The sequence below is a fragment of the Balaenoptera musculus genome, chromosome 3 (genome assembly GCF_009873245.2).
Source record: "Balaenoptera musculus isolate JJ_BM4_2016_0621 chromosome 3, mBalMus1.pri.v3, whole genome shotgun sequence".
In the NCBI taxonomy this organism is placed as follows: domain Eukaryota; kingdom Metazoa; phylum Chordata; class Mammalia; order Artiodactyla; family Balaenopteridae; genus Balaenoptera; species Balaenoptera musculus.
The window spans coordinates 165,067,836-165,094,886 of NC_045787.1; the positions used below are offsets into that span (position 1 = coordinate 165,067,836).

Consider the following 27,051-nt stretch of genomic DNA (forward strand, 5'->3'; position numbering starts at 1 on the left):
AAATACTTCCATTTATATTTCCTGAGAAAAAGGGCCTTCTCCTACGGAGGGTTTCTCTACCTTACTGACACCGAGGCTGGATAATTCTCTGCTGTGGAGGGCTGTCCTACACTGTAGGAGTTTTAGCCTCCCTGGCCTCCGCCCACTAGGTGTCAGTAGCACACACACCCCGGCTGTGACGGCCAAAAATGTCTTCAGACATTACGTAACGTCCCCTGGATGACAGACAGTGCCCCTCCCCCCTCCCCAGTGGAGAACCATTGCTTATATAACTACAGTATAATGATCACAATCAGGAAATTTAATACTGATCTACTAATCTTGCTACCTGAACTACAGATATTCAAATGTTATCAAAGGTCGAATAATGTCTTTCTTAGTAATTTTTATTTTCTGGTCTCTGGTCCAATCCAGGATCACGCATTGCAGACAGATGTCATGCCTGGAATGTCCTTTCTCCTTTCCTTGTCTTTCATGACATTGACTTTTTAAAAAATTTTATTGAAGTATAGTTGATTTACAATGTTATGTTAATTTCTGCTGCACGGTAAGTGATTCAGTCTCTCTCTCTCTCTCTCTCTCTATATATATATATATATTCTTTTCCATTGTGGTTTATCACAGAATATTGAATATAGTCCCCTGTGCTATACAGTAGGACCTTGTTATCCATCCTGTATAAAATAGTTTGCATCTGCTAATCCCAAACTCCCAATCCTTCCTTCCCCCACCTCCCTCCCCCTTGGCAACCACAAGTCTGTTCTCTATGTCTGTGAGTCTGTTTCTGTTTCGTAGATAGGTTCGTTTGTGTGGTATTTTAGATTCCACATATAAGTGATATAATATGGTACTTGTCTTTCCCTTTGTGACTTACTATGCTTAGTATGGTAAACTCTAGGTCCATCCATGTTGTTGCAAATGGCATTATTTAATTATTTTTTATGGCTGAGTAGTATTCCATTGTATTTATATATACCACATCTTCTTTATCCATTCATCTGTTGATGGACCCTTAGGTTGTTTCCATGTCTTGGCTATTGTAAATAGTGCTGCTATGAACATTGTGGTGAATGTATCTTTTTGAAGTAGAGTTTTGTCTGGATATATGCCCGCTAGTGGGATTGCTGGATCATATGGTAGCTCTATTTTTAGTTTTTTTGAGGATCCTCCATACTGTTCTCCATAGTGGCTGTATCAATTTACATTCCCACCAACAGTGTAGGAGGGTTCCCTTTTCTCCACACCCTCTCCAGCATTTGTTATTTGTAGACTTTTTGACATTGACATTTTTGAAGGTCATAGGCCAGTCGTTTTGTAGAACGTCCCTGTCTGGGACATTACATTTGTCTAATTTTCCTCATGATTAGATTCAGGTTAAACATCTTTGGAAGAAATACCACAGAAGTGATGGTGCGTTCTTCTCTATGCAGTATATTAGGATTTGATTTGTCCATTTGCCCCATTCCTGGTCATTTTAACTATGATCACTTGATGAAGGCATTATCTGTCTGTTTCTCCTCTGTGAAGTGACAACTTTTTCCTGTCATGAATGTGTATTTTATGGGCAGTTACACTGAAACTACACAAATATCCTGTTTCCTCATGAAACTTTCACTGACTATCTCATCCATTGAGGATTCTGGCCTGAATCAATTGTCCTGATTTTAATAATTGTTTTTTTATATCTATTTTATTTGTTTACTTATTTGGTTGTGCCAGGTCTTAGTTGAGGCAGGCGGGCTCCTTAGTTGTGGCATGCGAACTCTGTTGCGGCATGCACATGGCATCTAGTTCCCTGACCAGGGATCGAACCCAGGTCCCCTGCATTGGGAGCGCAGAGTCTTAACCTCTGCGCCACCAGGGAAGTCCCTTAATAGTTGTTTTAAATAAATACTGAACAGGCTGAAAAGGTTGCTTCTAACATACGTGTGAAGTGGGAAGAGTAACAGTGAAATGCACATCCATGTAAATTTCAACCAGGCTCAGAAAGGGATACATCGGCATATGTGAAACCCCAACACGTTCCTGACTGGGGATAAATGTGAATTGTTCAAAGCTGGGGACGGGCATGGGGGGCAGGAGGGCAGCAGGGAGGCCTGGGATGGTGGGGTCTTTGCGTAACTAGATGGGGAGACAGGGATAAATTCCAGAACTACTCAGGTGGTGAAACTAATAGGATGTGGACGGTTCGGTTAGATTTTGAGCCTGGGGAGGAGGGTGGAGGGCGAAGCGGGGGACTGGGCAGAGGGAGATGCTGCCCTTTGAGACCCTCAACTGGGGCTGATGAACCCTCAGGGCTGGGGATGTGAGTGTTGAGGGGCAGACACAGACTCTCTGGGACAGCTGGGCATTCCAGACCAGGGCGGGCGCTGCTCCAGAGTTTCCAATAGGCCCTTGAACTGGCGAAGGAGCTGAAGGCGGCTCCCAAGAGGCTCACGTGCGTCCTGGAGTGGCCAGGAGACTAGCTCTCCTCTCCTCTGGCTCAAGCCTCAGCCTGAGATAGGGTGGAACAGAGAAGGGTCACGTGTTCTACCATCAATGGTTTTAGGAATCTGGAGGAAAGAAAAAGGTTATTTAAGAGATCTAATCCTCTTTTGAGACCCAGAACTCATCGTTCAGTATGAGTTTTGATACAGATAAGAAGGAACATGATACCTAAAACAGATTCAAGTGATGGGGGTGTATTGATTAACATAAAGATTGCTTCCGGCACTATAGAGTTGATAATTTGAAAGCTTAAGATATGAGGGAAATTATCAGATACATTGATTTAGTGCTCTATTTTTAATGTTGACATGAAACAAAGATGGCTTTTTTTTTTTTTTTTAACTTTGGGTTTATTTATTTATTTATTTATTTATGGCTGTGTTGGGTCTTCGTTTCTGTGCGAGGGCTTTCTCTAGTTCCGGCAAGTGGGGGCCACTCTTCATCGCGGTGCGCCGGCCTCTCACTATCGTGGCCTCTCTTGTTGCGGAGCACAGGCTCCAGACGCGCAGGCTCAGTAATTGTGGCTCACGGGCCCAGCTGCTCCGCGGCATGTGGGATCTTCCCAGACCAGGGCTCGAACCCGTGTCCCCTGCATTGGCAGGCAGATTCTCAACCACTGCGCCACCAGGGAAGCCCAAGATGGCTTTTTTAAAAGCCATTTTGTTTATTTTTTTGGCTGCATCAGGTCTTAGTTGCGGCTCCCAGGGTCTTCATTGAGGCGTGCAGGAACTTTCGTTGCGGCAAAGGGCTCTTTTTGTTGTGGCACGTGGGCTTCTCTCTGGTTGTGGCGCACGGGCTTCTTCTCTAGTTGTGGTGAGCCGGCCCCAGGGCTCTGTAATTTGCTGCACTCAGGCTCTCTCGTTGAGGTGCGTGAGCTCGGTAGTTGTGGCCTGGAGGCTTAGTTGCCCCGTGGCATGTGGGATCTTAGTTCCCTGACCAGGGATCGAACTGGAGTCCCTGCATTATAAGGTGGATTCTTTACCACTGGACCACCAGGGAAGTCCCTGAGATGGCTTTTTCTTTAAGGCTTTTACCTTGAGAACACAGTGTCTGGACTTTAAAAAGTTATTGGCATATCCCAACGATCTGTACTGTTCTAGGGTGTGATAGCTTAGGAGTGAGTATAATTTGAACATAATGCATTTTTAGAGAGTGTCAAATTCAGAACCAGACAGAACCATCTCCTGACCGTAACCGTGGTCCTAAAGTAACTTGCTTGAGGAAATTGGATCCCAAAGATTACAGGTGGGGAATTTTGAAGTGTGTCCGTATTCCACTGGAGATCAAAGAAGCCCAACTAAAAGAATTGTGGACCAAATGACATGACAACTGTGAACTGAGCAAAACTTCTTTTTGAAAGGGCTGTCTTATCTTGAAGATTATGACCTTGGAGCACTAAGGTGATTGGCAGTGGAAAGAATCAGAACATGAGAAATTCCTTAAAAATGTATTGACAAATAATTTTGCCTATGTTACACATTAAAAAAAAAACAACCTTTACACTTTGTGCAAAAAAAAAAAAAAAAGGGGCTTCCCTGGTGGCGCAGTGGTTAAGAATCCACCTGCCAATGCAGGGGACATGGGTTCGAGCCCTGGTCCAGGAAGATCCCACATGCCGCGGAGCAACTAAGCCCGTGCGCCACAACTACTGAGCCTGCGCTCTAGAGCCTGCGAGCCACAACTACTGAGCCTGCATGCCACAACTACTGAAGCCTGCACGTCTAGAGCCCGTGCTCCACAACAAGAGAAGCCACCACAATGAGAAGCCCGCGCACCACAATGAAGAGTAGCCCCCGCTCGCTGCAACTAGAGAAAGCCCGCACGCAGCAACGGAGACCCAACGCAGCCAGAAACAATAAATAAATAAAATAAAATAATAAAATAAAAAAAAATTTAAAAAAAAGAGAGAGAGATCAAAGATAATTGCATCTTTCCCCTTCACCCACCCAATCAAAGTGCCTTCTCCCTGTTACATACTTCCACACTAGCTGGAGAGGCTGGGACATTCTTCCAACGCTGCTCGGATATCCTTGGTCCACATGGAGTCCAAATTCACCTTTCGTTCCTTTCATTCAGCAGTCAAGTATTTATAGAGCACCTTCTGTGTGCCAAGCATTGTTTGAGGCTCTGGGGACCAGGCAGTGTAGAAGACAGACAGAAAAGTTCTTGCTCATATGGGGCTGACATTCCAGTGAGGAACAGATAGACATGTATAAGAAGGTTATAAGTGCTAGGGAAAAAGATCAGTGCAGGCCAAAGAGGTGTCTTGAGTGGAGAAAGTGTGGGAAGGCGGCCAGGGGAGCCCCACTGTGACATTTGAACAGAGATCAAAAGAGATGAGGCAGAAGCTGTGTGGACATCTATGGGAAGAGCATTCCAGGAAGATGGAGCAGCAGGTGCAAAGGCCCTGAGGCAGAACTGTTCCTAGTGGAGCAGAAGGAGTGTGCAGGAGAGTGAGTGGGAGGAGAGAGGAAGTCAAGAGGTGACAGAAGCGGGTCATGCAGGTCATTGTGGGCCACTCTAAGGATTTTAGTTCTTACATTCTGTGAGATGGGAGCCATGAGAGGGTTTGTACAGAGGAGGGATAATGCCTTTGCCCCCAAACTGGTCCCTCTGTCTTTCTACCTGGTTATAGTTCCACCCAGGCTGAAGCCCTGTCTTTCTCACCTCCCAAGTCTCACCTCTATCTGGCTCCCCTTCCACCTCCAGCTCCATCTCTCTCTCTCACATCCCCATTTTTATCTCATTCAGTGTTTCTAGGAAAGATAGGACACAACAAATGAACACAAATACACAATACCAATAGAATTCCAATATGGTGAAAGCAGCCAATTAGGAAAAGATAAGAAACAGAGCTTCTATCTACATAAGCAGCCATCTTTGGTACTTCCCTGGTGGTCCAGTAGGTAAGACTCCACACTCCCAATGCAGGGGGCCTGGGTTCGATCCCTGGTTGGGGAACTAGGTCCCACATGCATACTGCAACTAAGATTCTGCATGACACAGCTAAGGATTCCATGTGCCGCAACTAAGACTCAGCACAGCCTAAATAAATTAATAAATAAATATTAAAAAGAAAAAAAGCAGCCATCTTTCTCCCCCAAAGAGAATAACCTTGAGGAGGAGGGTGTGGTCTGTTTCAAGAAAACTCTAAAACTTTACTAGGAGGTTAAAATAAGACTTGGATTAATTAACAGATATGTCATGTTTATGGATGAAATGACCGAATCTTATAATGTCAATTATATCTAAATTAATATACAGGTTTTGTTTTGTTTTGTTTTTTGGTTGCATTGGGTTTTAGCTGCAGCACGTGTTGAGGCATGTGGGCTTCTCTCTAGTTGTGGCGTGCGAGCTTTGTCTCTCTAGTTGTGGTGCGCAGGCTTCAGAGCACGTGGGCTCTGTATTTTGTGACAGGCGGGCTCTCTCATTGAGGCGTGGGAGCTCAGTAGATGAGGTGCGCGGGCTTGCCCCTCGGCTGTGTGATCTTAGTTCCCCAACCAGGGATCGAACCCGCGTCCCCTGTATTGGAAGGCGGATTCTTAACCACTGGACCACCAGGGAAGTCCCTCTCATCAGGCTTTTGAGAGCAATGCTTTATGCAAGAAGAAAATGGAGTGACGTGTTTAAAGATATTCTAGAAAAGAAAATGGGAGCCAAGGATTTTATATCCAGCAAAATTGACTTTCACACATAAAGGATATAGACTGTTATCAACATGTGAGAGCTAAGGGAAGATGGTTTCCATGAGGTCTTGAGGATTCCATTTCAGATAAACAAATGTCTAGAAAGACATGTGTTTATGACTGCAAAGAGTGTGAAACAACATTACTTGTAAACCTAAGACTGAAGGGCACTAAACAAGGAAGGGTGATGTATGTAATGGATAAATGTTCTCTCAGTGTAGATGCAGTACAAATATATCTATATGATGGCAAAAGGGGAGAGTATATGCAAGAGATACTTTAAAACAGTTTTAGTAACATATTGATGGTAGTATTCGCATTGTTTCTTTGAGACCGCTGTGTGAGCAGTGTTCATTAAAGCAAATGAATGATTCTGAGACATTCTAATTCTGTTTTCATCTGTGTTCTTAAGAACCAGGATTTTTATGGAAGAAAGAAGAAACAGATAGCATTAGTATCCTATTGCTGCTGTAACAAATTACTACAAATTTGGCTCAAAACATTAATTGATTATCTTACAGTCCTGGAGTTCAAAAGTCCAACATGGGTCTCACCAGGCTAAAAATCCAGGTGTCCTCAGGGTTGCATTCCTTCTGGAGTCTCTTGGGGAGAGTCCATATCCCTGACTTTTCCAGCTTCTAGAGGCCACCTGCAATCCTCAGCTGGTGGCCCCCCTTCCAGCAATCACAACACTCTCACCTCTGCTTCTGTCTTCACATCTCCTTCTCTGACTCTGACCCTCCTGCCAACACTTATAAGGACTTTTACGATGACATTGGGCCCACTGGATAATCCAGGACAATCTCCCCATCTCAAGATCCTTAACATAATCACATCTGCAAGTCCCTTTTGCCATGTAAGGTACCATTTTCATAGGTGGCAGAGATTAGTATATGGACATCCTTGGGGGGATGTTATTCTACCAACCAGAAAGAGGTTGAGTAAAAATCTTGCAGTCCTGAAATTGAACTGGAAATATGAGAATGAATTCATAAAGTATTGTACATAATAGAATATGGACATATATATCGTATGTATATGCATAAATGTACATTATAATATATTACATATATATTATAATATATTATATACAAATTATATTACGATATATAATTATGTGTTATATTATAGGACAATATATTATATGTTCTCTCTATATTATATATATATATAGATATTATATTATATATATTTTCCCCTCCTTTTAGCTCTTTTGACCAAGAAAGTCTAGACACATGGCCAACCCAATAGCAAATGAGCATTTCTAACACCCAAATGAATATAATTTCCCACCAAAAAAAGCCCCCAGAGTTTCTGGCTGATGCCAGGTCTGGGACAGGAAATGTCCAAGATGTGCCTGGAACATCTGGTCATAGGAGACAGCAAGAAAACTATCAGAGTTGCTTCAAAAAGTTCCAACCAGTAGAAGCTCCCACTGGCCAGGTGGGCCCACCAGTGAGGCTAATGGATTGGAGCACAATGTATTTAAATCCATAAGCTCATAACTACTTAGAGAAAGAGCCAGCCTATAATTATTAGAGAAATGCAAATCAAAACTACAATGAGGTGTCACCTCACACTGGTCAGAATGGCCATCATCAAAAAGTCTACAAATAGGGTTTCCCTGGTGGCTCAGTGGTTAAGAATCCGCCTGCCAATGCAGGGGGCACGGCGTTGATCCCTGGTTCAGGAAGATCCCACATGCCGCGGAGCAACCCTGCGCCACAGTTACTGAGCCTGGGCTCTAGAGCCTGAGAATCACAACTACTGAAGCCCTTGCGCCTACAGCCCGTGCTCGGCAACAAGAGAAGCCACCGCCCACCGCAACGAAGAGTAGCCCCCCCGCTCACCGCAGCTAGAGAAAGCCTGCACACAGCAATGAAGACAAAATGCAGTAAAAAAAAAAAAAGTCTACAAATAATAAACTCTGGAGAGGGCGTGGAGAAAAGGGAACCCTCCTACACTGCTGGTGGGAATGTAAATTGGTGCAGCCGCTATGGAGAACAGTATGGAGGTTCCTAAAAAAACTAAAATAGGTTTATCATGTGATCCAGCACTCCTGGGAATATATCTGGAAAAGACGAATACTCTAATTCAAAAAAGATACATGTGGGACTTCCCTGGTGGTCCAGTGGTTAAGAATCCGTCTTGCAATGCAGGGGACACCAATTCGATCCCTGGTGGGGAACTAAGATCCCATCTGCCGTGGGGCAACTAAGCCCACATGCCACAACAACAGAGCCTGCACACCACAACTACTGAGTCTGCGCACCACAAGGAAAGATCCCACATGCCACAACTAAGACCCAATGAAGCCAAAAAATAAAAAATAAATAAATATTAAAAGGAAAACCCAAAAGATACATGCACCTCAATGTTCATAGCAGTAGTATTTACAGTAACCAAAACATGGAAGCAAACTAAGTGTCCATCAACAGATGAATGGATAAAGATGTGGTACATATATGCAATGGAATATTACTCAGCCCATAAAAAGAATGATATATTGCCATTTGCAGCAACACGGATGGACCTAGAGATTATCATACTAAGTGAAATAAATTAGACAGAGAAATACAAATATCATATGATATCACATATGTGGAATCTAAAAAATAATACAAATGAACTTATTTACAAAACAGAAACAGACTCACAGACATAGAAAACAGACTTTTGGTTACCAAGGGAAAGGGGGGAGTAAATTAGGAGTTTGAGGTTAACAGACACACACTGCTATACATAAGATAGATAAACAACGAGGACTTACTGTATAGCACAGGGAACTGTATTCAGTGTCTTGTAAAAACCTGTAATGAAAAAGAATCTGGGGAATTCCCTGCTGGTCCAGTTGTTAGGACTCTGCGCTTTCACTGCCGAGGATGTGGGTTCAATCCCTGGTAGGGGAACTAAGGTCCCGCAAGCCTTGCAGCGTGGTAAAAAAAAAAAAAAACTGAGGGGCTTCCCTGGTGGCACAGTGGTTGAGAGTCTGCCTGCTAATGCAGGGGACATGGGTTCGAGCCCTGGTCTGGGAAGATCCCACATGCCGCGGAGCAACTAGGCCCGTGAGCCACAACTACTGAGCCTGCGCGTCTGGAGCCTGTGCTCCGCAACAAGAGAGGCCACGATAGTGAGAGGCCGGCGCACCGCGATGAAGAGTGGCCCCCGCTTGCCACAACTAGAGGAAGCCCTCGCGCAGAAACGAAGACCCAACACAGCCAAATAAATAAATAAATAATAATTAAAGGTGCTAATAATTAAAAAAAAAAACTGAGAAAGAATATATATATATACTCTTCGTTGTAGTGCGTGTGGGTTTCTCATTTCGGTGGCTTGGCTTCTCTTGTTGCGGAGCACCGGCTCTAGGTGCCTGGGCTTCAGTAGTTGTGGCTCGCCGGCTCTAGAGCGCAGGCTCAGTAGGTGTGGCGCTCAAGCTTAGTTGCTCCGCGGCATGTGGGATCTTCTAGGACCAGGGATTGAACCCGTGTCCCCTGCACTGGCAGGCGGATTCTTAACTACTGCGCCACCAGGGAAGTCCCAAGAATATATATATATCTGAATCACTTTGCTGTCCACCAGAAGCTAACACAATATTGTAAATCAACTATGCTTCAATCAAAAAAGAAAATAGAAAAAAAAGAAAAAAAGAACCAGCCTAATTTATCACTTTCAGAGGATTATGGGGAATTAATTCACTATTTAGGTAAGTGGTCTCTAAAGGGAAAGAATCAAGCACTCCTACATGAACGTGCCACTAGGTAACCAAATGGAACATAAGGGGAAACATCTGCAAGGGAAGAATTTTAGCTAATAAAATCAGCTAAAATTCGAGGAGGAGGACATCGCTATTTTGCGTTCACCACCAAGTTAGTTCTCAATGGCTGCTGGCTTCATGCAAGGAGAGACAAAGAGTGCGAGCCTGATGGTGAAGGGACGAACGGCACCCACAATCGGGCCAAAGGCATCAAACCCTAGTCTAATCCCAGTTCTGGAAACAACTGCAAGTTTGCCTGGAAGATGAAGGACAGAGAACCATGCCAGCGTGCACCACGAGGATGGGATCAGCACCACCCAGACCGTGGGAAACAGCCTGAGTTGTGCAATCAATTTATTGCAAGGCAGGGAAGGGATGGAGGGGAACCCATGAATTAAGAGACTTAAAAGATATATTATTATTATTTTTTTGCATGTGCAAGACTAAACCACAGTGTCTAGAGATTCAAACTTCCATGATAAACTATTCAGAAATGCCAAGCAGTGATTATCACACAAGTCACAACAGTGGTTACTTTGCGGAGCGAGGAGGCACTGTGATTGGGATGCAGCCTGTTGGAGGGGCTTCTGGGGTCGCTGGTGACATGCTCTTTGTTGACCTGGGTGGGGGTTAAAATGATGTTTGCCTTCCAGCTGAGTTTCTCACACTCAGCGCTATCAACATTCAGGCCAGATGATTCTTGGTTGTGGGAGAATACCCCGTACATTGCGGGATGTTTAGCAGCTTCCCTGGTCCCCACCCACTAGAGACCAAGGACAGCCCTTCCCCCGACTCCATCCTGACAATCAACAATGTCTCCAGTTATTGCTGAATGTCTCCCAAGGGACAAAATCGCCCCTGGTTGAGAACTGCCCCTCAGGAACTCCTTAAGTTATACATTTATTTTTATGTGGTTTCTTGGATCTAGCTCTGTGTGTGTGTGCATTTTTAAATTTTTTTAATTTAATTTTTATTTCGTATTAGAGTATAGTCGATTTACAATGTTGTGTTAGTTTCAGGTATACAGGAAAGTGATTCAGTTATACATATACACACATCCATTCTTTTTCAGATTCTTTTCCCATATAGTTTATTACAGAATATTGAGTAGCATTCCCTGTGCTATACAGGGTAGGTCCTTGTTGATTATCTATTTTATACATAGTAGTGTGTATATGTTAATCCCAAACTCCTAATTTATCCCTTCCCCCCCACCTTTCCCATTTGGTAACCATAAGTTTGTTTTTGAAGACTGTGAGTCTGTTTCTGTTTTTGTTGTTGTTGTTGTTTTAATATTTATTTATTTATTTGGCTGAGCCTGGTCTTTAGTTGTGGCACACAGAATCTTCGTTGCTGCGTGCAGGATCTTCACTGAGGCCTGTGGGATTTTTTTTTTTTTTTTTAATTGCGGCATGTGGGAACTTTTAGTTGTGGCGTGTGGGATCTAGTTCCCTGACTAGGGATCAAACCCGGGCCCCCTGCATTGGGAGCGTGGAGTCTTGACTGCTGGACCATCAGGGAAGTCCCTGTTTCTGTTTTGTAATGCATTTTATTTTATTTAAAAAAATTTTTAAAATTCCATTGTCGTTTTTATGGGGGAAACTTGACAGGATTCTACAGTTTATCTGGAAGAAAAAAAAAAGACAATGAAAATAGCCCAGGAATTTTGCAAAAAGTGGAGTATCAGATATTAAAATATATTCTAAAGCTACTGTAGTTAAAACAGAGCGGCACTGGGACAAATAGAGAGATGAATCCTGGAATAAAGTAACCTGCCTCCAATGGGCCCCATTTTATCAGATAAAGTCTGAGCTGCTTCAGACACACCCTTCTGCCTGTCCCTCCAGCTCCCCTCCCACCAACATCATGACTTAGTCAAAGTTCACCATATCTTCCTTTGCATGTGCATTTTCTCCTGTCTGGAGTACCTTTCCTTAAGTGTCATCCCTACAGGTTGTCTCCCCAGATCCTCTACGACAATGATGTGTCCCCTTTTCTCTTCCCATAGACTCCAGCTCCCATCCCTGTTACCCCCTTACCATAAACCATAGCTTGAAAATCTGTCTCCTCCTCTCAGCTTTGAGGCCCAGGATGGCAGGGATTATGTTCCCCTCAAGGACCTGCACAGTGCCTGGAACACCGTAGGTGCTCAATAAATGCTAAATTAATAGGGGAAAAATCTGTAGACTCACTTTCGATCATAATATTTTCCAAATGGGTTAAAGAGTTCAATGTAATTTCAAATCATTCTTTAAACAAACATTTTTAAAAAATTTTATTGAGGTAGGACTTCCCTGGTGGCACAGTGGTTAAGAATCCGCCTGCCAATGCAGGGGACACGGGTTCGAGCCCTGGTCCTGGAAGATCCCACATGCCACGGAGCAACAAAGCCCGTGTGCCACAACTACTGAGCCTGCGCTCTAGAGCCCGCGTGCCGCAACTACTAAAGCCCGCACGCCTAGAGCCCGTGCTCCGCAACAAGAGAAGCCACCGCAATGAGAAGCTGGCGCACCGCAATGAAGAGTAGCCCCTGCTCGCCGCAACTAGAGAAAGCTTGCGTGCAGCAACAAAGACCCAACACAGCCAAAAATAAATAAATAAATTTATAAAAAAAAAGTTATTGAGGTATAGTTGATTTACAATGTTGTGTTAATTTCTGCTGCACGGCAAAGTGATTCAGTTATATATAAATATATATATATATATATATATATATATATATATATAATATATATATATATATATATATATATATATATATATATATATATATATATATATATATATATATATTCTTTTTCCTATTCTTTTCCGTTATGGTTTATCACAGGATATTGAAATAGTTCCCTGTGCTATATAGTACGACCTTGTTGTTTACCCATTCTATATATAATAGTTTGCATCTGCTAATCCCAAACTCCCAATCCTTCCCTCCCCCACCCCTCCTCCCACTTGGCAACCACAAGTCTGTTCTCTATATCTGTGAGTCTGTTTCTTCAACAAACATTTATTAAGTACCTACTGTGTGCTCGGGGCACTGGATGAAACAGGGGCCAAAATCAATCAGTTCCCTGTCCTTATGGGGGGACAGATGGCAAACAAGGAAACAAATAAATAATAGACTTTTTTCAGATATTGAAAGTATATAGCTATTAGATTCATAAAACAGAGTGACTGGAAAGATAGTGACTGGAGAAGGTCCACGTTAGGCCTTTAGGGGACTGGAACACACAGGTTGAGCCCCCAAAGGCAGGAGAAGGTGGCCAAGTGAACAGGTGCAGGGAAGAACAGTTCAGGAAGATTGAGTAGCATGCGCAAAGGCGCTGCGGTGGGAAAGATCCAGGGTCCAGGTCCCTCACCCAGACACTGGGACAGGAGCGTCAGTCCTTCCAGCTTCCACCCAAGGTATCTTCCAAATACACAAATCCCACCGGGTAAACTGTCCGGCTTAGAGTGTTCCCGAGGTTCCCTGTCCCCTGTGGATCATATCCAAGCTCTTTAGCCCTGAGCTGGGCACCACTCGGCCTCTGCGCTCCCCACTACGGACCCGAACGCCCTCACGGGCAGTCACTCCAGGCCCCACCCCAAGCCACTCCCCACACTCTCAGCGCCGGGACAATGCGGTCCATCCCGCCTCACCATTGGACAGTTTCGGAGAGCATGGAACGCTGGTTGGCTGACGTGGCCGTCAGTTAGAGTCAAGGCCTTGATAACCGGTCCCCGAGCTTCGAGGGGGCGGGCTCGGGTGCGGGCGCGGCTGCGGCTGCGGCTTCAGGTAAAGCGCCAGCTTTCGGGGCACCGATGGGGTCCTGGGGGGATCAGGGTACGCAGCGGGAAGGGACGCTGCGCTTCTAGCCCCTTTGCGGGCTCAGCGCGCTGCGACGGGGCGGGCGCTGTGTCCTCTGGCTGGGACCCCTCCCACACTGGGAGTCCCGGGTGGGCGGCGAGCAGAGTCGGGGGTCTCTGGATTCTTGAGGTCTCCTACTTCCCGCCCTTCAGGAGCGAAGTGGGGGGTTTTGTTCGCCCCCTGGCGCCGCAACTGACTTCGGGATGCTTTCACAGAGTCCCTCCTGGACAGCTTGGGGACCCGGGTCCATCCCCTCGCTCTGGACCTGAGTGTGTGTGCGTGTGTGTGTGTGTGTGTGTGTGTGTGTGGCGGGGGGCGATTCGGAAACGGTGTTGGGGGGAGGGACGGATGGCCCCCGGGCCGGCAGACAATGGACAACGGATGGAACCGCCCGGCGGCGTTTCCTGTAGGAAACTGCTCTGTCTCCGTGAGGCCGTCCTGAGGGGACAGGGGGGTGGGGGGTGCTGACCTCAGTACCTCCCCCTCCCCCCATCATCAGCCTCCACTCCCACTTCAGGGGTCTGAGAGTCCCGCCCCAAAGTTAGGGGGTGCCACCACCCAGAGCCTCAGTCCGGGAAGACGCCCCGTCCCCAAGACCGGGATCTGCACTGTCCGCCTCGTACCCCACCCCTCAGGTTTTGTGAGCACAGCTCGGAGTCCCAAAATAGTCCCTGGGGCGGGAGTGGGGGCGTGTGGCGTGGGCTCTGACGGCCTAATAAGGGGGTCTCAGGCAGAGGATCCGGATCTAACCTTGCCAGCTCGGGCAGGGAGCGGAGGAGAGGGGAGGGCAGTTGCACGCCTCCACTCCGGTGAGGCTGCAGCCCCTGGAGCCGCCACGGTTTGGGCCTGCGCTTCCCATCGGGGACACACGCAGGGGACAGGCGGGAGTGCAGGCTGGGAGGGCCGACCCCCTCTGGCTCTTTGCCCCTCCTGCGGAGGGGAGGGCTGTTTATAGAAGGCCGTCAAGTGGAGGGGTCAATGCAGAAACACTGGCAAAGCTGCTGGGTTCAAATCCTGCTTCTGCCCATGTACGACTTTGGCTGGGTCACTTAATCACTGTGTCTCAGTTTCTCCATCTGCACAATGGGGGAAAGAATAACCTACCTCAAAGGGTTTACCTAGGATTTTTGTGTAAGTTAACACCCATAAATTGCTTAGAATAGAGGCTAGCCCGTAGTAAATGGCAAAAGTCATTGGCATATTTTTATTTACCATTCTTGGGGCATCCACACATTTTTCAGGTCAGTCTCTGGGTCTGGCTGCTCCAGCTGGTTTGGGTCTTAGGAATGGCTCACAGCTGTTTTTTTGAATTCCCAGGGTCTCAGATTTGGGTGTAACCAGGTCCCTGGAGGGGGGGGGGGCGCCGACTCCACGGAGTCACACGGCCAGCTGTGTGCGAGGCAAGCCCAGACCCCTAAGCCCCAGCCCAGGTTTTTTCCATGACCCAGCTCTTCCCTGGCAGTTTCCTGAAAACAAGTCCTGAGAGGCACTGGCTGTCCTCCGTATTGCCCTGCTGGCCGGCCCCTTACAGCCAGTGTGAGGGGACGGGAAACAGCTGCTTCAGGACTGGAAGTTCCCTGTCACTCTCCCTCCTTGGGGTGGGTTGGGGGAGGTGTCAGGGACCCAGGCTGGACAGAGGTGGTGAGTGGGAGGGTTCCCCCAGCTGTGGAGCAGAATGAGTCAGGTAGACCAATGGGTGCTCAGTTGCTGGTGGGTATTAGGCACGCAGGTGGTCATCAGGAGTGCAAGAGACCAGAAGGGGTGACTGGGAAGGCTGCCAGGTGGTTAGCACAGATGGGCAGTAGGTCAGGAAGAGTACAGATCGGGTCTGGCAGGCACCTGCTGGTGGAGGGCTGGGCAGACAAGAGGTCTCCCCCAGAAGATGAAAGCCCAGTCTGAGGGCATTTCCCATAGGCAATTGACTTAACTGCTTTATGCCTTCATTTCCCCCATCTGGAAAAGGGGGAAACATCCTACCTTGCAGGATTATACTTGTTGGGGGATTTACATTTAATCAGGCCAGGCATAGAGCAGACACTCGATACAAGCTGCTTTCCCTTCCCTGAGGGTTTTTCATGTGAGCTCTTCAAAGCCCCATCTTTCCTGCCCTATGCTCTCTGAATCAAATTTCTGGACTCAATATTTGTCCTTGTTAAATATCACATTATTAGATGTGGCCTAATCTCCCCAGTTTCTTAGAGCCTCCATCACATCACCTGAAATGTCTCTATCCCTTTAGCCCTAAGCATAGCCACAGCTCTGGGTTTTTTGTTTGTTTTTGTAGTTTTGTTTTGTTTTCTTGTTTTTGGCCTCAATACATGGCACGGCTTGTGGGATCTTAGTTCCCTGACCAGGGATTGAACCCGGGCCCTCAGCGGTGAAAGCACCGAATCCTAACCACTGGACGACCAGGGAATTCCCTAGCCACAGCTCTGACAACCTGGGTGCTTGTGGTTCCACTACAATCTCTTACAAGCCAAGGGCAGAGCCCTGTGGCACTCCAGTAGAGACATCCCAGGAAGACTGGTATCCATTGATTTGCATCCTTGGTGCATCTGGCCCACAACTCTCCATCATTCCTAAAGGATCTCACAAGTGACCCTGGTATAAATTCAGATGTACATGAGCCCTCGAAGGGCTTCCAACCCTCGCCTTCCTCTTCTGAATGTTCACACTCCACCCCTTTGAGCATCAATTTCTAATTTTCCCCAGGGACCGAAGAAAACTCAGCAGGTCTGGAATGCACCTCACCCTGCCCCCGCCCCAGCTGCTCTTGTTCTCTTGACCATCATCCTCTTTTTTTTTTTTTGCCACGCCATGTGGCATGCAGGATCCTAGTTCCCCAACCAGGGATCGAACCCTTGCCCTTACCGTGGAAGCACGGATTCCTAACCACTGGACTACCAGGGAATTCCCCTCTCTTCTCCTTTTGATGCCCTTCCTGCCTCCTCCTGCCCAGCAGGCTGAGGCCTGGCATGTGAGGGTCCCCACAGTCATTCATTCCAAACTTTCTTTTTTTTTTTTATAAATTTATTTATTTAATTTATTTAACTTTGGCTGCGTTGGGTCTTCATTGCTGCATGCGGGCTCTCTCTAGTTGCGGTGAGCGGGGGCTACTCTTCGTTGCGGTGTGTGGGCTTCTCATTGCGGTGGCTTCTCTTGTTTCAGAGCACGGGCTCTAGGCGCACAGGCTTCAGTAGTTGTGGCACGAGGGCTCAGTAGTTGTGGCTCACGGGCTCTAGAGCACAGGCTCAGTAGCTGTGGTGCACGGGCTTAATTGCTTTGTGGCATGAGGGATCTTCTTGGACCAGGGCTCGAACCTCTGTCCCCTGCATTGGCAGGTGGATTCTTAACCACTGCGCCACCAGGGAAGTCCCCATTCCAAACTTTCAAGGCCACTTGAGGGAGGAGGGAGGAGGGAGGAGAGGGCCTCTGTGTGTGTGGGGTGTTGGGGTGGTGGTGGAGAGGACCTCTTGGGTCTGTTTACTCACTCAGAGTCTGGACTGACCCCAGAGGCACAGCCAGAGGGACAGGGCCCAGCCCCACTCTCACCCCTTCTGGGGGCTACTCCAGGAAACATGGCCAAGTTTGCCCTGAATCAGAACCTGCCTGGTAAGTGTGCAAAATGGGATTTGCATGTGTACAGATCCACACTTGGCACCCAGATGCAGACACAGCCCTGCAGCTCCCTCCTTTGCAGAGTGGCCAGAGGGCCCTTTATAAAGGTGGACAATGTCATGGCTTAAAATCTGCCTCTGGTGCCCTGTCACAGGTGGAATAAAACTCCATCTCCTCATGGTGGCCCAGAAGGTTCCCCACAGTCTGGTCCAAGCCCACATCTTCTACTCCTCTCCTCCCTCCTTTCCTTCCCTCTGCTCTGTACATCCTCGCCTCCACTGGCTCTTACTCAGGCCCACCCTGGTCATTCCACCCCAGGGCCTCTGCAGGCTGTTTTCTTTTAGGAACCTCCTGTCTCAGCTGCTTCCTCCCCCTCATTCAGGGCTCAACTTGTAAGTCCCCTCCTCAGGAAATCTGCCCTGACAGCCAGAGCCCAAGTCTGTCAGTTATTCTCTATTTCATCTTGGAATTATTATTATTGCCCTAAGCACCATTTGGAACGACTGTGTTTATCTGTCTCCTATAAGAGGGCAGGGATGCTTGTCTTGTTCACTGCTATGTCCGCAGCACCTAGAAAAGTGCTTGGTACATAGTAGGTGCTCAATTAACACGTGAACGCTCGACTTTTTGGGAGCAGAGAGGCGTTTAAGCTTTGGGTGTGCAATCCAGGTGTGCAGGGTTTGGTGCAGGTGGAGTCGTGCAGGCGTGTCGTGGGGCAGTGGGGACGCGCTCTCCGGGTCTCTCCGGCTTGACGCCCCTCCACGCCCCTATCATGCCCACAGAACTGGGCGGCCCTCGCCTGTGCCCCAGCGCGACTGGGGGAGCTCGCAGCCCGAGTTCGCCCTACTCGGTGGAGACGCCCTATGGCTTCCACCTGGACCTGGACTTCCTCAAGTACGTGGAGGAGCTGGAGCGCGGCCCCGCCGCCCGCCGCGCCCCGGGCCCCCCGCCCGCGCGCCGCCCCCGCGCGCCACGGGCCGGCCTCACAGGCGCGCGTAGCCCAGGCGCCTGGACATCCTGCGAGTCCCTGGCCAGTGACGATGGCGGAGCACCGGGCGCTCTCTCCCCGGGCGCGCCGTCGGGGCTGATGCTGCCGCCGCTATCGCCGCGCGCACCCGTGCGCAATCCGCGCGTCGAGCACACGCTCCTGGAGACCAGCCGGCGGTTGGAGCTAGCGCAGGCGCACGAGTGCGTGCCCAGCCCCGGCCACGCGATCCCGCGCAGCCCGCGCGGGTCCGGCCACAGCAGTCCCGCCCCCAACCCGGCCCTGGCCTCGCCCGGCCCTGCGCAACTGCAGCTGGTGCGCGAGCAGATGGCCGCGGCGCTGCGGCGCCTGCGCGAGCTCGAGGAGCAGGCGCGCGCGCTGCCCGAGCTGCAGGAGCAGGTGCGCGCGCTGCGCGCCGAGAAGGCGCGGTTGCTTGCTGGGCGCCGGCAGCCCGAGCCCGACGGGGAGGCCGAGGCGCGCCCGGACAAGCTTGCTCAGCTGCGGCGGCTCACCGAGCGCCTGGCCACCTCTGAGCGCGGCGTTCGCGCCAGGGCCAGCCCCGGGGCTGACGGCCCCGACGGGTCGGCTTCTAGCCTCAGCGAGGGTGCGCTGCAGGTCCTCGACGGGGCGCCCCAGACGCGGGATACAGGCACCCAGACTGTGCCGGAGACTCAAGAGGCGGGAGCCCAGGCGGTGCCCGAGACCCAGGAGGCCGGCGTGGGGGCAGCTCCCGAGACCCTCGAGGCGGAAGCGTGGGTGACGGAGGCTCTGCTGGGGCTGCCCGCGGCCGCCGAGCGCGAGCTGGAGCTGCTTCGCGCCAGCCTGGAGCATCAGCGCGGGGTGAACGAGCTCCTGCGGGGTCGCCTGTGCGAGCTGGAGGAGGCCCGCGAGGCTGCCGAGGAGGCACAGGCAGCGGTGGCGGCCCGGCCCCAGCCGTGCGAGGCTGCCACCCAGACCCCGTGGGGTTGTGCCGAGAGGGCCACGCAGACCGAGCCCGCTGTGGAGGCCCCTGCCCTGACGCAGGAGAACCTGCCCGGACCCACGGATGGGGACAGGGCAGTGGCACCCGCGGGTGAGTCCCCCTCCCCGTCCCTCGCTGAGCCCTGGTTTGCTGGCCACCGAATTCGAACTCAGTGTCTTCATCTGATCTCCGCCAGGTACCCTCAAATCCATTATGAAGAGGAGAGACGGTACACCTGGCGCCCAACCCAGCCCCGGACCCAAGAGCCTGCAGTTTGTTGGGGTCCTCAACGGAGAGTGAGCACTTTCCCCCTCCCCATGGCAGCATCTTCTGGGACTGGAATGGGGTTTGAATCCCAGCCCTGCCCCTCGCTCGCGGCGTGGTCTTGGCAAGCCTCAGTGTCCTCATCTGTAAGATGGGAACAGCCACTCCCACCTCGCAGGACTCCAGAATGAGCCCCCAGGGGAGGCTCAGCAGATGCCTCCCACCCTGCCCCCAGGTACGAGAGCTCATCCAGCGAGGGCGACAGCGACAGCGAGGACGGCGCTGCCGAGCTCCCGAGGAGCAGTTCGTCGGGCTCAGGAGACGACAGCGGCGGGGGATCCGACTCCGGGACCCCTGGCCCTCCCAGCGGCGGGGAGGCCCGGGACCCCGAGCCGGAGGCAGAGCCAGAGCCTCAGCCGGGTGCGCAGGGGAGGTGAGCAGCGCCGCGGACACGGAATAGGAACGGCTGCTCTCTTTCCCGTCACCCCACTCCCCATCCCAACCCCTCCTTAGCCTCTCCCTGTCTCCGTCTCCCTGGCAGTAGGTGCGAGCTGAGCCCGCGTTTGAGGGAGGCGTGCGCAGCGCTGCAACGGCAGCTGAGCCGGCCCCGCGGAGTCGCCCGCGACAGTGTGAGTGCGGGGAGAGGCCTTCGCAGGAGTCATAGGCCCGCCAGGGACCTCCTCTGACGCCTACCTAGGGAAGAGCATCGGGTTCTTTAGAGTTAAGAGGGTCCCAAGTTCCGTCACCTCGCGCCAGGGCCCTCCACGGATCCCAAGCTCTCCAAAGGGCTCTTCGCCCAGGACAGGGCTGATCTTTCTCTGATTTCCCAAAAGGGGTCCGCCCCAAGCCCCAGCCCCACTCCCGGACTCCCCAAAGGCAAGCGCTCACCGCCTTCCGCCACTTCAGCTTCTTCCACAGCCTCTTCCTCAGAAGGGGACCATCCCTGCCCCCTCGAGCCGGATACCCACACTAACTGTACTCCCTCCTCGAAAGGGGCGTGGCCCTAGGGGCGACCATCCTCCCCTGCCTGGGTTCCCAGTCCCGCCCCCACACCCTCCCTGCCAGCCAGTCCTGGACCCTCGCCGAAGTGTTTCCCCCCGTCCTGGCAGGGCGCGGCGCGCCTGGTGGCCCAGGAGTGGTTTCGAGTGTCGAGCCAGCGGCGCTCTCAAGCGGAGCCCGTGGCCGGGGTGCTGGGCGCGGTGGTGCGCCTGGGACGTGAGCTGCTGGAGCACGTGGTGAACCTGACGGATGGCAACGGGAACACAGCCCTGCACTACAGCGTGTCCCATGGGAACCTGGCCATCGCGAGCTTGCTGCTGGATACAGGTCAGCATTGAGGAGGGGTGGGGAGGGCAGCAGGGAATAGGGAGCCAGGGAAGGGAGAATCTGGGCAGGTCCTGGCTGGGAGGACCTGGAGAAGGATGCAGAGAAGGGCTGGCCAGGCAGAGGGCACCACTGGCCCTTCTCTGGAGGTTACATGACCCGTTCTGGATAGATTGACCGCTCTGAGCTGTGAGCTCTGCCCTGACCTGCCTCTCACTTTGCAGGGGGGGGGTATTCTGGGCTTTGGGATTGAGTAGACCTAAATGTAGAGGAATTACTTCATCTCACCAGCTTTAGCTTCCTCCTTTGTGAAACGGGGGATGCAATGCCTCCCTCTCTGGGCAATTGTGATAACACCCACTTAGAACAGCGCCAGGCACGCAGGTCAGTCAATGGTCCCCATGCCTTCTGTTCCTGAATCTCCAGCCTTGGCGTTCACCTCGTTCCTGAGCCCCAATATCCATCCACTGCCTCTTCAGCCTCCAGGGGAGGTACTGACTGGTCAGGGCTGTGATTACCTCCCGGGCTGGGACACTGGGCCTGCAGTCCTCCACCACCAGGTCCTGCATTGGCCCCATCTCACACACATTTCTATCATCTGTCTCAACGTTTCCCCCTCTGGAGCAGAGATACACACATTCAGGTGTTGCTGAGCCCACAGACACATATTGAGAGCCTTCCAGGTACCAGTGCAGTGCCAGGATGGGGGTGGGCCACCCCCATGGGACTCACAGCAGAGGGGACAGTGGACAGTAGACAAACTGATTGTCCACCAAGAGCTCTCCTGGGTGTCCTCCTTCAGGTCCAGTATCCTCTGGGGCCTGCCCTGCCTCTCATTCTCACTGCAGGCTGAGGCAGGTCCTGCTGTCCCATCCCGCATGCCACCCCCCTAAATACACAGATCCATCCCATTTCTGCAGGTCTTGGTGACCGGGGGGGAGGGGCACAGCTGCTCTGGGCTGGACATGGAGCTGGGGCTTGGGAGGAGGGGACAATGCATGAATTCAAAAGGTATTTCCTGGGACTTCCCCAGCGGTCCAGTGGTTAAGACTCCACACTTCCAATGCAGGGGGTGCGGGTTCGATCCCTGGTCAGGGAACTAAGATCCCACATGCTGCACGGCCAAAAAAAAAAAAAAAAAAAAAAGGTATTTCCTGGGCAGCTCCTGTCTTTTTCTTTTTTTAAGCTTAAGTTCGTTTTTTTTTTTTTTAATAAATTTATTTATTTATTTTCGGCTGTGTTGGGTCTTCGTATCTGTGCGAGGGCTTTCTCTAGTTGCGGCGAGCGGGGGCCACTCTTCATCACGGTGCGTGGGCCTCTCACTATCGCGGCCTCTCTTGTTGCAGAGCCCAGGCTCCAGTCGCACAGGCTCAGTAGTTGTGGCTCACGGGCCCAGTTGCTCCGCGGCATGTGGGATCTTCCCAGACCAGGGCTCGAACCCGTGTCCCCTGCATTGGCAGTCGAATTCTCAACCGCTGCACCACCAGGGAAGCCCGGCATCTCCTGTCTTAAAGGGGGCTGAGGACTGGGGCTGTGGAGGGTGGCAAGGCAGTCATCTTGGTTGCAAGGCCCAAGGCTCCTTGGATCCTCTTATTCCCTGCATTTGAACACGCCCCCCCCCCCTTCAGCTCCAACTTTCCAGACCTTGCCGTGGGCCTTCTGGTTCTCACATGGGTCAGCCCCTCTGGTCCTCCCCTCCCCCAGGACCCAGAGCCCTCAGTGCACCCTCCACGCAGGGGCTGTTTCCTCTCATCTCCCTGGAATGAAGGGCCTGGACATGGCTGTGTCCTCCTTGTTCTTTATCTCCACTTCCAGACCGTTTCCCCTTCCTCCTTTAGTCCCATCTTGGAGCCTCTAATTGATCAGACCACTACTCCCTCCGCCCCTTCTGACTTCTCCCTCTCACCTCGTCACTCTTCATTTCTTGAATCTTAGCTCCTGGCTGGTTCTCCTCCTCTCCAGCCTAATCCTCACCAATATTAGTTTCCTGATGAATGATCCCTCCCAGTTCCTGGCTTCTCAGTTCCTTTTTTTTTTTTTTCTGGCTATGCCACAAGGCATGTGGGATCTTAGTTCCCCGACCAGGGATCGAACCTGCACCCCCTGCAGTGGAAGCATGGAGTTTTAACCCCTGGACTGCCAGGAAAGTCCCTTCTCAGTTCCTTGAACTACTCCTCTCCCTTCACCCTGACATCAGCCTTACACTTGTAAGGTCACCACAACACCTTGATGTCATCAGTAACTATGCCCCCTCCATAATCTCACTTCCTAGCATTCTCTCCTGAACTCTCACCTTCCAACATCTCAGCTCACTGTCTCCTGTTGCCCAACTCCCACAATCCTTGAACCTCGTGGGACCAGTATCCATTGCTCCCACCCCATTTCACTGTTCTGTCTCCTTGCCTCCTGGCCTATCATTAACTACTCCTTTATGTACCCTTCAAACCCGTCCCCATACCCCTCCCTCATCTCAGCCTACTTGCCTGGCAGACCCCAGTGGGGCACACAGTAGACCCTCAAGTGTTTGTTGAATGAATAAGCTTTCATGAACAGGGGCTCTGGGGGTGTGTGTGGGGGGAGCAGAGATAATTATCAATTTTACTTGATAATTATCAAGTAAACATAATTTCCAATAGGGGTAAGGGCCATGACAAAATAAAACGAGGGGAGGGAATCAAGAAACAGGGTGATCCTTTAGCTTAGCAAGGCCTCAGGGAAGGGAAAGGGAGAGGGAAAATAGGTGGGTCCCCTGGCTAGCTGCAGAGACCCCACTTTGGTTATTTCTCTGAGCCCCCTTCTGTGCCCAACACCCTCCACCAGGGTCACAGAAGCTTGTGGATGGAATGGACACCTAGAGAGTATGCCACACAACTAGGGAACACCCTTAATCCTGACTTAACCCTTTTACTCCCCAGCCGGTTGTCTCAGATCCCCTCTCACTAGGGCACCCTCTCCATGACCCTGATCCACTCCTTTCCCCAAACCTCTCCCACCCATTCATCTCTGCAGACTGTCCCTAGACTTGTGGAGCTTTCAGAATGGTGGGGTACACGAGCGTTAAACATTCTGGGGAATGAGGTCCAGAAGTAGGTGCTGTGCTGTGAGGAAGAGGGCCAGGATGGTAACAGAACTGACCCCAGAAGAAATGGAGCTGATGTCTGTGTTCAGTTCGGAAGGATGGGCAGCAGTAACCAGGCTGTTAGTTTCCTAGGGCTGCTGTAAAAAAGTGCCACAAAGTACCACAACGTGGGTGGTTGAAAAGAGAAATACATTTTCTCGCAGAAAAGTCCAAAATCAAGATGTTGGCAGGGCTGTTTCCTTCTTAAGGGCTCAGAGGGAGAATCTGTTCTGTGCCTTTCTCCAAGCTTCTGGTGGTTGCCCGCAACCCATAGTGTTCCGCGGCTTATGGCAGCTTGTCTTCTCTGCCTTCTGCATCACATAGCTCTTTGTCTTTGCTTCTTCCGAGGATACCAGTCATATGGAATTAGGGCCTACCATAATGACCTCATCTTAACTTGATTATGGTTTGCAAAGATCTTATTTCCAATTAAGGCCACATTCACAGGTACTGGGTGTTAGGAGTTCAACATATCTTTTGGCGGGGCGGGGGGGGGGGGTCGGACACAATTCAATCTGTAACATAGGCTTGGGGGAGAAAGGACAACTCTAGAGGAAGGAACAGAAGTTGATAACAGAGCCTCAGAGGCCATGGTGAACAATGGCCTGTATTCCAGGTGCAGTGGGGAGACACAGGAGGGCTCTAAATAGGTGACGGGGCCAAATTTCTTTTGATCTCTTTCTGGCTGCTGCATGGAAACTGGAGTGGACTTGGACACCAGGGGGGCCCGGCTGGCATTTCTCTGGGGGATCAACAGTGGTGGCTTGGTGGGTAGTAGCTGTGAAAATAGAGACGTCCATTTATCTCATTCATCGAGCAGCTACTAGGTGGCAGGTATTACTCTAGGTACTGGGGGATACAGCAGCGGACGGAACGAAGCCCCCAACACAGTTTGAAATAGGGAGGTGAGGAAACTCTTCACTGAGATGAGATGCGAGCAGAACCCTGAAGGTAAGGGAGGAGCTATGTGGATCTTGGGGGGAGAGCTTTGTAGGCAGAGGCAACAGTAAAATCACGCATGACCCTCAGTGACCAACCTGACTGAACAAATGAACTTGAGGCTTGGAGGGAGGTGAGTGGACTAGGGGGTGTTGGCTTCTTGGTGGACTGACCCCTCTTCTCTCTCCCAGGGGTCTGCAAGATTGACCACCAGAACCGAGCTGGCTACTCCGCCCTCATGCTGGCCGCACTCACCTCTGTGGGGCGAGAGGAGGACATGGCCGTGGTCCAGAGGCTCTTCCGCATGGGCAGTGTTAATGCCAAGGCCAGCCAGGTGTGTAGATACCTCCTCCCTGGCTCCAAGTCCAGGGGTCTTTTCCACTTCTGGAGCCAGATGTCTGTGACCGCCCCCCTTTCCCCCGGAGCCCACACCAGCCCTGTCCCCTTCTTTCCCATTCCCCAGACGGGACAGACAGCCCTCATGCTGGCCATCAGCCACGGCCGCCAGGACACGGTAGCGGCCCTGCTGGCATGTGGGGCAGATGTGAACGTGCAGGATGCAGATGGGGCCACAGCGCTGATGTGCGCCAGCGAGTATGGGCGCCTGGACACTGTCCGGTTGCTCCTGGCCCAGCCAGGCTGCGACCCCGCCCTCCTGGACAACGTGAGCCACCATGGGGCTGGTGGGGTAGTCACGCCTTGGTTCAGGGACCTGACTGTCCCTATCATCCCTCAGGAGGGCACCAGTGCCCTGGCCATTGCCCTGGAGGCTGAGCAGGACGAGGTGGCCGCTCTGCTGCATGCCCACCTGAGCTCAGGCCAGCCCGGTCCCCCGGTGAGTGCAGCCCCAGCCCCAAGAGACAGCTTCCCAGCTGCACAGCTCAAGGATCCCAAGTGAGCCCCAGGAAGGTGGCTTCTCTTCATGCACCCCGGGGGAGTACCAGGGGTGGGGAACCTGTGTCTGAATTCTGTGTGGCTGGGATTTGATGTTCAACCTGCAGAACACCCAAGGGCTAGACACACCTTCACTTTACAGGTCATGAACCTGAGGCCTCCAGAGGGGACATGCCGTAAGGTCAGAGTAGAGCTGTCAGACCTAGGTCAGACCATGTCGTGTCAGTGGACTGCCTGTTACTGCCCCCAGGGAGGCTCACAGCAAAGGAATAAGGGGCCCTTTAGAGTGAGGGGGCAGGGGAGGGGGTGCAGGCTCCCCACAAGTCAGAGCTTCAGGGTTGGAGACGATGAGTTTGCCGGCAGCAGGCAGGAAGGGCTGGTTTGTGGGCAGAGCACTCAGTTTGTCCCCAAGGGGGAGAGGCTTATGTTCAAAAGGCAAGTGCCAGGCTGTTCTCAGCACTTTCATAATTAAAAATCATCCTGGGAATTCCCTGGCAGACCAGTGGTTAGGACTCCGCACTTCCATTGCAGGGGGCATGGGTTCAATCCCTGGTCAGGGAACTAAGATCCCACATGCCTAAAGAACCCGAAACGAAGCAAAACACCAACTCATGCTGTGAGCCTAGCCGTCCCGCACTCTCCTGTAGAGACGGGGGAAAGGAGCCAGGGAGGCCAAGTGCCTCTTCCAGGTCACATGGGACAGAGGCGGGATTCAAACCCAGGTGCTCTGGCTCTGCTGTAAAAGGTGGGGTTCCTGCTTAGGCAAGGTCAGTGGACAGAGGCAAGACCTCCACTAGGCTAAGCAGCCCTGAGTCTAAGGGGGCTGAAAGCCAGTGTCCTGCCTACAGGAGACTGACAGGAGCCCCCCCTCAACCTCTCTCACCAGCTGCCCTCTGACGGAACCACGGCCAAGCCTAGTGAAGGAGGCTGCACTGACAGTGGAGAGGACCCCCCACCTCAGTGACTAGCCTGACACACTGGACCTGGATTGGGGGAGAGCTTTCCCTTGCCCACCTCGACCTCAGGGCACAGCAAGGGTCAGGGTCCACAGGGAGGGGCTCAGCTTGAACTCTGCAGGGTGAGGTGGGGCCTGAGGCACTCTGGTCCACTCACTCCTCCAACCTTCTCCCTTAATAAAACATTCCTAACTCAGCTTGTCTTGTTTTGGAGATACA

The 27,051-nt window shown here is 51.2% G+C and overlaps 1 protein-coding gene and 1 pseudogene across 2 annotated transcripts; both read left to right on the plus strand.

Moving 5' to 3' along the window:
• The first annotated feature begins 2,534 nt into the window (after positions 1-2,534).
• LOC118893727 lies at positions 2,535-2,651 on the plus strand (annotated as a pseudogene).
• Positions 2,652-13,666: 11,015 nt separating this feature from the next.
• On the plus strand, positions 13,667-27,024 carry KANK3 (KN motif and ankyrin repeat domains 3). Of its 2 annotated transcripts, none has more exons than XM_036848797.1 (11): positions 13,667-13,702; positions 17,270-17,386; positions 18,175-19,449; positions 19,535-19,634; positions 19,838-20,035; positions 20,147-20,231; positions 20,712-20,928; positions 25,174-25,316; positions 25,446-25,646; positions 25,719-25,817; positions 26,763-27,024. In XM_036848797.1, the coding sequence occupies exons 2-11, from the start codon at positions 17,353-17,355 to the stop codon at positions 26,838-26,840; spliced, it is 2,430 nt and encodes an 809-aa protein (XP_036704692.1). In that variant the 5' UTR covers positions 13,667-13,702; positions 17,270-17,352; the 3' UTR covers positions 26,841-27,024. The 2 variants fall into 2 exon arrangements, with proteins under 2 accessions (XP_036704692.1, XP_036704691.1); XM_036848796.1 differs by having other exon boundaries at positions 20,144-20,231; positions 26,763-27,010.
• The last annotated feature ends 27 nt before the right edge of the window (positions 27,025-27,051 follow it).

Excerpts from the sequence above, each read along its gene's own strand:
- KANK3 (XM_036848796.1), top strand. The coding sequence starts at position 17,353 with ATGGCCAAGTTTGCCCTGAATCAGAACCTGCCTG. Across the intron at positions 20,036-20,143 it reads CAGCCGGGTGCGCAGGGGAG|TAGGTGCGAGCTGAGCCCGC; the intron begins GTGAGCAGCGCC and ends TCTCCCTGGCAG. Across the intron at positions 25,818-26,762 it reads CAGGCCAGCCCGGTCCCCCG|CTGCCCTCTGACGGAACCAC; the intron begins GTGAGTGCAGCC and ends CTCTCTCACCAG.